Consider the following 10,329-nt stretch of genomic DNA (forward strand, 5'->3'; position numbering starts at 1 on the left):
TGTCAGAATGGCTATTATCAAAAAGACAAGAAATGATGAGTCTTAGCGAGGATATGGAGAAAAGGGAACCCTAGTGCACTGTTGGTGTGAACGTAAACTGATGTAGGCACCTTGGAAAACAGTATGGAGGTTCCTCAAAAAATTAAAAATAAAACTACCATATGATTCAGCAATACCACTTCTGGGTATTTTTATCCAAAGAAAATGAAAACACTAACTTAAAAAGATATATGCACCACCTTGTTCAGTGCGGCATTATTTACAGTAGCCAAGATATGGAAACAACCTAAGCGCCCAATGATGTATGAATGGATAAAGAAAATGTGTTATATATAAACAATGGAATATTACGCAGCCATAAAGAAGAATGAATCTTGCCATTTGCAACAACATGGATGGACCTTGAGGGCATTATGCTAAGTCAAGTAGGTCAGACTGAGAAAGACAAATACTGTATGATCTCACTTACATATGAAATCTTAAAAAAAAAAAAAATATGAGCTCACAGATACAGAGGACAGATTGGTGGTTCCAAGAGGCAGTGAGTGGGTCAAGGGGTGGGCAAAATGCAAGAAAGGGGTCAAAAGGTACAAACTTCCAGTTGTAAAATAAGTCATAGAGATGTACTATACATCATGATGACTATAGTTAATAATACTGTATTGCATATTTGAAAGTTGCTAAGAAAGCAGATCTTAAAAGTTATCACAAAATAAATTTTTTTTGATAACTATGTATGTGACGCATTTAACCAGACTTACTATGATCTTTTTTTACAATTAAAAAGAATTTTTAATTGAAAAAAAAACCCTTAGTTGATTCAATACACCATCTTAAAATTAAACCATATCACAAACACAGAGTTATTAAAATTATTCTGGCAGTTAATTTAATTATTAGAAAACCCCCAATAAACAACTACTGAGAGATGAATAATCTGGAACAGTCACTGGTTTTTCTCATTGTCTTGTTTTCTTGCTTTTGCACAGTCCTTTTTGTTCCTTGCTAGCACTATACTGTACATTTCTTCAAAACACTATATGGTCAACAAAATGACAGTAAAAGTTATCTTCTATCTCCACCAAGAACTGAAGAAAAGGAAACAACACAGAAGGGATTTAACTTAATTAGGCCAAATTTCTCCCTTGAGAAATTACTTAGAACACATCTTCACATATTTAAAATGTGAGGATTTTTTAAAACTTAGGGTTTCGAACAATTTAGAAATAATCCTGCTTGCAAATGACAGACTGTGTGCTTTTCATGACCCCTTTTCAGCTCTACTCCTTAAGGAAGAGAGCCATTAAAAACAGGGTAACAGGGACTTCCCTGGTGGTGCAGTGGTTAAGAATCTACTTGCCAACGCAGGGGACACAGGTTCGATCCCTGGTCCGGGAAGATTCCACATTCCGCGAAGCAACTAAGCCCGTGTGCCACAGCTACTGAGGCTGTGTTCTAGAGCCCGCAAGCCACAACTACTGAGCCCATGTGCCACAACTACTGAAGCCTGCACACCTAGAGCCCATGCTCTGTAACAAGAGAAGCCACCAAAATGAGAAGCCCATGCACTGCATCAAAGGGTAGCCCCCACTCGCCGCAACTAGAGAAAGCCCACGTGCAGCAATGAAGACCCAACGCAGCCAAAAAAAAAAAAAAGAAAAAGAAAAAAAGTGGAAGCCAAATGTTAAAAAAAAAAAAAAAAAATAGGGTGACAATGTGACTTTACATCACAAAATTATTTAAAATAGAAAAAGCAAATATCAGTTTACATTACTGTTCTACTTTAGAATGTAATATAAAGCCTACCAAAGAGTAACAATACTGGCCTGTATCAAAATGGGAAAAAGAATGGAGCAGGAAATGGACCTAGCACTCCCAATTGTTAAGCTAGCATTCAGTAGTTCTACCTTTCAACATGCTATAAAGTGCATAATTTATCAACTTTGGTCACATATTATTTGCAACATTTGTGCAGGTTAAGTTTAGACACTTAAGTGAAAATCTTAAAAAGGGTTCTTCACCTGGTAATGGCCAAGTAGCTCCTAAGGGACCAGCCCACCAGAAGAAAACTACTAATACTAATCTCTGGACAAGACATTTTAAAAAGAATAGAGCTAAAAGAACAAAACAGATGTGTCGTATGCCATCCACCACAGAGAATACAAAGTTTGAAGTTTGACTCTAGTCAAGACAAATGCCCACTTAAGAACAAAATAAACAAACAAAAACACTCTTTGGAGGAATATAACAGAATCCTGAGCCATATAATTCACAGTGTTCAAGACTCAACAGAAATTAGGTATATGAAGAAAGAAGAAAACATGACCCGTACTCAAGAGACAAAGTCTCAGAGCAGACCATCCCCAAGATGACCCAGCTCTTGAAATTAGAAGAGGAGAATTTTAAAGCAGCTACAAGAAATTACACTCAAGGATGTAATGTAAAATATGCTTGTAGTGAATGGAAAAAAACCAAAAAACAAAATCTCAGAAGAGAAACAGAAACCTAAGAAAGAATGAAAAGGAAAGTCTAGATGGAACTTCCCTGGTGGTCCAGTGGTTAAGACTCCGCGCTCAATCCCTGGTCAGGGAACTAGATCCCGCATGCCACAACTAAGACCCCGGTGCAGCCAAATAAATAAACATTAAAAAAAAAACAAAAAACCTCTCTTGAGGGGATTGTTAGAAAAAAAAAAAAGCAAGGTCTAGAACTGAAAATACAATCTATAAAGAATTAACCAATTGGGCTTAATAACAAATTGGAGGTAAAAAAGTCAGTACAATTAACAACAGATCAATACAACAACAACAACAAAGTCCAAAAGCACGCGTGTGCGCGCGCACACACACACACAGCCTAAGGGACTTGTGGGACAATACCAAAAAGGCTAACGTGTGTAACTGAATTACCAAGTAGAGAAAGAAGCAAGTTTTCTCCACAGGTAGCAAAAAGAATGAACCTGCTTACAGGTTAGCATCAATCGTTAGCAATTTTGAATAACAGAGACTCGCAGCCTTCCCGAGAGAGTTGAAAATTTAAACAGGAAATGTAAACTCTATCACTTTTACTCATAGCCCCTTTAGGAATTCGAAACAACCAAATTATAAATGTTCTTGTGTTTTAATGCCTCTGATTCCCTCAGGTTAGCAATGTGCACAAGCATTGTTGAAGGAGTTCTTAAATACAAACATAACAACTTATAAGAAAAAGACTAATGTCTTTGAGGAAATCTTTCCAGAAATATTTTGAAGAATCAATCATACACAACAACACAAAAGGGAGCTGTCAAAGTTCCACAAAAATGGTTATGCTCTGTCCTGCTCTACAGCACAAAACACAAATTTCAAATCTTTAATTGGCTCGTAACAACCCCAAGTATATATGATGGAGGAGGTTTTAAAAATAATTTTTTTTTAAGTCATGATGTTTTTTAAAACCAAAAGACATTATTAATTCAAATTATATTAAGGCATAGAAAGAAAAGAGAGGTTACCTTGACAGCTTTCTGGGAATTGGGCAGTCCTTCCTCAATGTCTTCTAAAAGAATTCCTCCTAAGCCTCGCTGGTCATGCTTATCTAAAAGCCTAAGTAGGGCCTTCTTATCTTTCAAGTTGTACTTGGGCTTGAAGGCATACTTTCCATCTACTACTTCAATTTTGGGATTATTGACTAATGCCTGTAACAGTGACACAATTTGGACATATTAACAAAAGGAAATACCATATATACATTATTTAATTCTACCAATTATTAAAAAACCACAATACTCGTATTAGAGTGGCAAACTAAAAGTATCCTGTGGATATCAACAGATCTAAAATACCGGACATCCAGGATCCAAAACAACAGGCAGAGACCAGCATGGTGCTCATTTTTTATAAAAGAAACTGTTTATTATTTATATAGATTCTTTGGATGAGAAAGAAACCACTTTATTACAACTGCTTTGAAGAACGCTGTACCCATATTCTTTCGGAAGACAAAAGAGGTAAAGATCAATAAAACACCTATTAACATCACTAGACAAAGTGAAATGGGTACTGCCTACCCCACCCTCAAAGTATAGTTTATCACACATCGGGATTATAATGTGAGAAACATTACCCTGGGATGAAAATACCAATAGTCAGCCTGCTCCACACGGTATCAAATGGCACCAGCAGCTGTGGAAGGAACTGAAAAGGACCAGGCTAGTGCGTGTAAGAAATTTACTTATAACGCTGTCAGCTGAGATTGAAACTGAGTAGGAATGCAGAAATTACTCAATATAATTATGTTTCTAGTCAGTCCTGTTGTGTAGCTAGTATCAGAAGGAAAGCTCTTCAAGAAAGAGCAACCCTATTAATTTTCTTCTACAGCTGCCAGCCTGATCCTGAAAGGATAAAGAGAAGAAACACAGAAAGAAGAAAGGAGGGAGAATAGAATAGTAATTACAATAAACTTTACCTAATGTGGGTAGTCCATGAAATTTCAAGATTAGGTAAAGCATCAAAATTTAAATGTGGATTACCACCATTTGTATATCACTAATATAATGAGCTACAATGATACTAACTGGTTCATTTTACATTATTAAAATCAAGAACAATATTTGCTCAATAAAATAAATTAAATTTTATTTTAGGAAGTTTACATTTGGTCTTTAGAATCAGCACTGGTCCTAGAAAGTTGTCTTATTAAATTGTCATTTCATACTTAAACAGAAAAGAGACAAATATCTCAATTTTTAAAGTGCTACTCATTTCCAAACTAGCGTGGTCACTGATGGTTGGGGATTCCTTTTCTTCCAATGTTGTGTGGAACATATATACAATGTTCATGATTATTTTTCCAAGTAATCTGCTAGAGGCAGTAACGTCACTATCAAATCATAATAGCAGTAGCGGTGTAACAAGTATCTTGCTTAACAAAATATCTTGCTTTCCCTATAATACCTCATGCATTAAATGTCCTAAAACAGAAACAATACAACTTGCCAACATGTACATTATAAATTTAGCAATTCAAAATAAGCATCAATTATTCTGTAAAAAGTTAAAAATTGGTACAATGACTGACTTCTTTATAACTTTTATGCTCAAGTCTTTGACATTTTTAAATAGATACATAAGGTTATATGAAAACAAGTCAATCTCAAAATGTGTATGTTTAAAGAACAAAAACCCTACACCAATTCTTTTAAGAAAAAGCAAAAATAATTATATTTCAGTATATGAAAACCCTAGTTACAACAAATTTTTTTTTTTTTTTAACAATAATTTAAGCCTATTCTTACCTCAGTCATTAGCCATTGTTTCTGCTTGAGTCCAATATCTAAATGTTGTGTTTCATCCAAAATTTCTTCTAAAGTAAGAGGATGTGTATCTCCTCGCTGATGCCGTGTCTATTGCGGCAAGAAACTGTTATTAGAAGACAGGTTTTTTTAATGATTTTTTTTGGGGGGGCGGGGGGCACGCTGTGCAACTTGTGGGATTTTAGTTCCCTGACCAGGGATTGAACCCAGGCCCTCAGCAGTGAAAGCACAGACTCTTAACCACTGGGCTGCTAGGGAATTCCCTGGAAGACAGTTTTAAAATGCTAGATGCATTAAATAATAGTTACTAGTAAATTAATCTTTTCAGGAATGCAGAATGTGTATTATTTAAGGCAGTACAATTATAGTGATGAAGAGAATAGACTATAAAATCAGACAGAACCAAGTTCAAACTTGTAGCTATATAAAATCAAATGACAAACTGAGAAAAAATATTTGCAATTCATATCACAAAGAGTTAGCCTTCCTAATATTTTAACAGGTCCAAAAACCTAACAAGAAAATGACCCAATGACAGGAACACAAAAAGCACAAAAAAAAGAGATGCAAATGACCTTAGACATAGGAAAAGATACTCAACTTCCACTAAGGTATTTCTTATCACACCAGCAAAATTCCATGTTTGACAACTCTATTGGTGAGGATGTAAGGAAACAGGCCCTCTCACACACTGCTGGTAAGAATGCAAATTGATACAACTCCTACAGAGGGAATTTGGCAATATAAATGCATTGAAACCCCTGACCCAGCAAGTCGGCTTCTAGGAATTTACCTTACAGATAAACCACAATGTAGAAAAGCCGCATTGTTGTAAAAGGAAAATTAGAAACATTAGTTGTATTAAGATGTACTATTAGAACTATTACCACACTAAGTTGTATTAGAAACAACTCAAGTGGCCATCAATAGAGGACTGATTAAATAAACTACAGCACATCTATGCTACGATACAGATGTTAAAAAAAGAAAATATAGATGTTCCCTGTGTGCTAATTTGGAAAGATGTCCAGGACAAACTATTAAGTTAAAAAACATATGTAAGTGGCACAGTGGTGTGCATCAGAATCACCTGAAGAAAGGGCTTGTGAAAACACAGACTGCTGAGCTGCACTCCCAGAGTTTCAGATCAGTAGATCTAGGAAGGGGCCCAAGAATTTGCACTTCTTACAAATTCCCAGGAGATGCTGATGCCGTTGGTTGGAGAATGACACACTGAGAACCACTGAGCTAGGCTAAACCAAACTAACCAAATTTTTCAACATGATTTTTTACATAACTGAGACACAACCACATAAAGGGATAATAGTGAGATCAAGAGAAAAATCATTCCATCAAAAACAAAGTGCACCACTGATTTGTCATCTTAGAACTAGAGCAGTGTCTCATATGGACCTAACCATATCTCTTGAACCTTCTCCATATAATTTTTACATAATTCTCATTGAGCAATTAAAGAGCTCTTCCATCAGTAAATGAATAAACTATGAGGAGTATTTTGTGTTGCCTTTTCCCTTTCTTTCTGAGTTCTTGGTTTTATCCGCTCTTCAAAAAGGGTACACAAGGGGCAGTTGAAGACTTTCCAAGAATCAGTTTACAGATCATCTTCCGAATGTACTCTTTCCCTTTCAAAACAGGCCTGCCCCCTTTCCACAAAAAAAAAAAAAAAAAAAAGGTATAACTCTCACCTCCACCCAGAATTTATACTGCAATGCCCGGAGGTATATTAAACTCCAGGGACTCAAACAAAAGGTCAAGTCAAAAAAATATTGTTTTGGGGAAGCCTTCATAAATGATAAATCGAGGTATCCAACTATCCACTATAGATGGGACTTCTTGTCTCTTCCAGTCCTAAATATTTTTCTAGGAGTTAAAAATAGGATATTTTTGCCCTTGCTATGACATTCTAAATTCTGATGAACTACAGTTTGTGGGCAATTGAGAGCTGTTCCCTTTAAACAACTCTGTCTCTTCCATCCCCACACACCCCACCTCCATGCCATACTGTCCAAGAATGTATCGCTCTTAGGGGAGAATCTCCAAATAAAGGGAACACTGGTAAGAAGTATCTAATGAAAAATATAGAATTTTTCAGGTATTTTCATATAAGTAATTCTCTTCAGCAATTCTCAAAATCCATTCCTTGAATATTTATTAGCCAGAAGAAAAAGCACATTTAAAGAACTGAAGCAGTATTAATAAAGGAGGCTGATTCTTTTAAATATAACAAATATTTTCTCGAACTACCAAAATGTTCAAATCATGCTACATAAAACCCATAGACAAAAACCACATAGGAACTGTTTTAGACTGAGGGTGCATTATTCAATGTGGTAGTTAAAACCTACTTTATCAAATCATATCATGAAATTTTCATTCTAATTAGTCAATTCTCATTACGTTTTAAATATTTAATATTTCTACCTCCTATTAAAAAAATAAGTCATAGCTAGCTGTAAAACCAATTCATTTTTAGCAATAGGTATCCTTCCCCTTCATTAATCACCCCAAGATAAAATTTAGTTATTTCTGAATCATTCCCTTTTATTTATATCTAAAAGCTGAATATCAGAGATGGAAGATACAAGCACACACATTTAGAAAAGGAATAACACACTGTTTAACACACCCTTGCTTCATAAACATTTGATTATTTATAATGATGCAATGTTACATGATGGTAAACTGCGTACTTATTTTTTAAATTATATAAAAATGGAAAAATTCATTCTTTTTGATCCTTATAATTTTAATCTCAACTACCTTAGTAGTAACTGTTAGTATTCATTCCATACTATATTTCTCAGTGATTTTTATATTACTTAAAATATGATAAAAAATAAGTTTGGTATATCTGGTTGGTCTGACAATGGAGACTAGCTTTGTTAACCAGAAAATAATTTCCATAAACTGAGTATGCTAAACCTTCAACCTGACAGTTTTGGCAAAAATATACTTATACACCTAAGATAAAAGTATTTCATCAAAAAAAATTGCACTGGCAAAGGTGTGCTGAAACTAGTATTTTTATTTTCTCAACTGCTTCTGAATGTATCAGATTAACGAAAGTACCGATATGGGGAAGAAGAGGAAGCTGATATAATTAGACATTTACTGAGTCTTGGTAAAACCTTTTTGATACACTTCCTAGAAACTAGATGGTTAAGGACCAGGTAACAAATCCTCTGGCAAGTTAGGTGATTCCCATTCTTTTGCTTTCAACAAAACTGAAGAAGGACCTAACAGAACTGTCAACTGATAAATGTTGATGATAAATCACCATGTAATTTCTGGCATACAACTTGGAAGGTTTTGCTATCACAAAATTTCTATTAGAATGAACTTATTTATATGAACATTTATTTCTCAGCACTTAAACCTACAAGATCTCAAAATAAGACCAGAAATTGGTGCCAAATCCTGTTTCATTCTACCAGTAAATAATATATTATCTCCAGACACAAGAACCACTGGAGAGATAAGACAGTTCCATTTATTTCATTAAAAATGGATTTCTGTTGCATAATTATTACATACAAAGTGAATTTTAATCAAAATTTTAATATATTTATGTTATTCTAATCAACTATGTGGTAATAGTAATTATAATGATAGCTCAAACCAGAAAATATTTAGAGCCTTATGGTTATAGGGAAAACATTCCTAATTTCAATTTATATACATATTATTGTGACAAAGGAGTTTGACAGATGATCAATAGAAGATTTCCGAACACTAAAATACATAACATTAGGATAAAATTCAGTGGGAGTAACAGAACTGACATACAAGTTGAAAGGAAAATAATTAAAATTTCCAACCACTAAAGTCTGTTTTCATATTTTTAAAAACTGGCATTTAGATTCCCTTAGGTAAATTTAAGAGTGCTGTATTTTACTGAAATATTACAATATGCCAGAAATTTCATCCTGTGTCACTATTTAGACTTTTGTTAAAACATAAATAGACTCACAGACATAGAAAACAAACTTATGGTTACCAAAGGGGGAAGGAGGGGTGGTTTGAGGAGTTTGGGATCAACAGCTACACACTACTATATATAAAATAGATAAGCAAGGACCTACTGTATAGCACAGGGAACTATATTCAATATCTTGTAATAACTTATAATGGAAAAGAATCTGAAAAAGAATATACATATATGTATACCTGAATCACTTTGCTGTACACCTGAAACTAACACAACATTGTAAATCAACTATACTTCAATTAAAAAAAAACCTTTTGCTGAAAAATTACACTTATCAATTTAAATATGTGCAAAGGGACACACAGTTTTTCAAAATTGTTTCAGGGAACACATGAGTAAAAATTTGAAGATCGTTGTCATAGATTAACAAAGCAATAAGGGTCTCTAGACAAATGAAAACTGTTTTTAGTAGAGTAGCAAAAACATGACATTTAAATGTCAGTCTCCCTCAAAAGACTGACAGCCTCGAGGGCATACATTTCGTCTAGGTATTCATACCATTCGTGCCATAATAGCAGATAGTAGGTTTTAGTATTGCTTACCATGTGGGGGAATGGATGCATGGAATGAAAGGTAAATGCCTAAGTGTCAGAGTATATTATTTGATAATGGGAAATTATAAACTAACACATTTCTACCAGAAATCAAATACAAACCACAGATTTCAGATATAGCTAGACAGACACCGGGTCTCTTAAATTACAAAAGAAAAGACTTCACATAAAATTCGATTTATACACTAAGGAATAGCTGAAATTTGAAATAATAACAAATACAGTACTTTCTTTGACTTTTTTTTTCAAGAGATACAACTAGGAACTAAATGGGAATAAGAGTTTGGCAGACAAAGGGGGTAAATCTGAGATCACTTAGCCATTTTAGCTATAAATGAAATTTCACTTTCATAAATTAAGTTAGGGTTCAGAATCCTTAGTAAAGCCAAAATGTCATACCATCAGAACTTCAAAATTGGGGCTTCCCTGGTGGCGCAGTGGTTAACAATCTGCCTGCCAATGCAAGGGGCACG

At 34.5% G+C, this 10,329-nt stretch overlaps 1 protein-coding gene across 1 annotated transcript in view; it reads right to left on the minus strand.

Moving 5' to 3' along the window:
* Positions 1-10,329, minus strand: part of GTF2E2 (general transcription factor IIE subunit 2) — a 54,312-nt gene that overhangs the window by 20,983 nt on the left and 23,000 nt on the right. The window contains exons 4-5 of the mRNA XM_061177309.1: positions 5,276-5,383; positions 3,494-3,676 (exon numbers count right to left, since the gene is read on the minus strand). Of these exons, the coding sequence (XP_061033292.1) occupies positions 3,494-3,676; positions 5,276-5,383 (291 nt within the window). The remainder of the gene's footprint in view (positions 1-3,493; positions 3,677-5,275; positions 5,384-10,329) is intronic.

Source organism: Eubalaena glacialis, chromosome 20 (assembly GCF_028564815.1).
Source record: "Eubalaena glacialis isolate mEubGla1 chromosome 20, mEubGla1.1.hap2.+ XY, whole genome shotgun sequence".
NCBI classification, from domain to species: Eukaryota; Metazoa; Chordata; class Mammalia; order Artiodactyla; family Balaenidae; genus Eubalaena; species Eubalaena glacialis.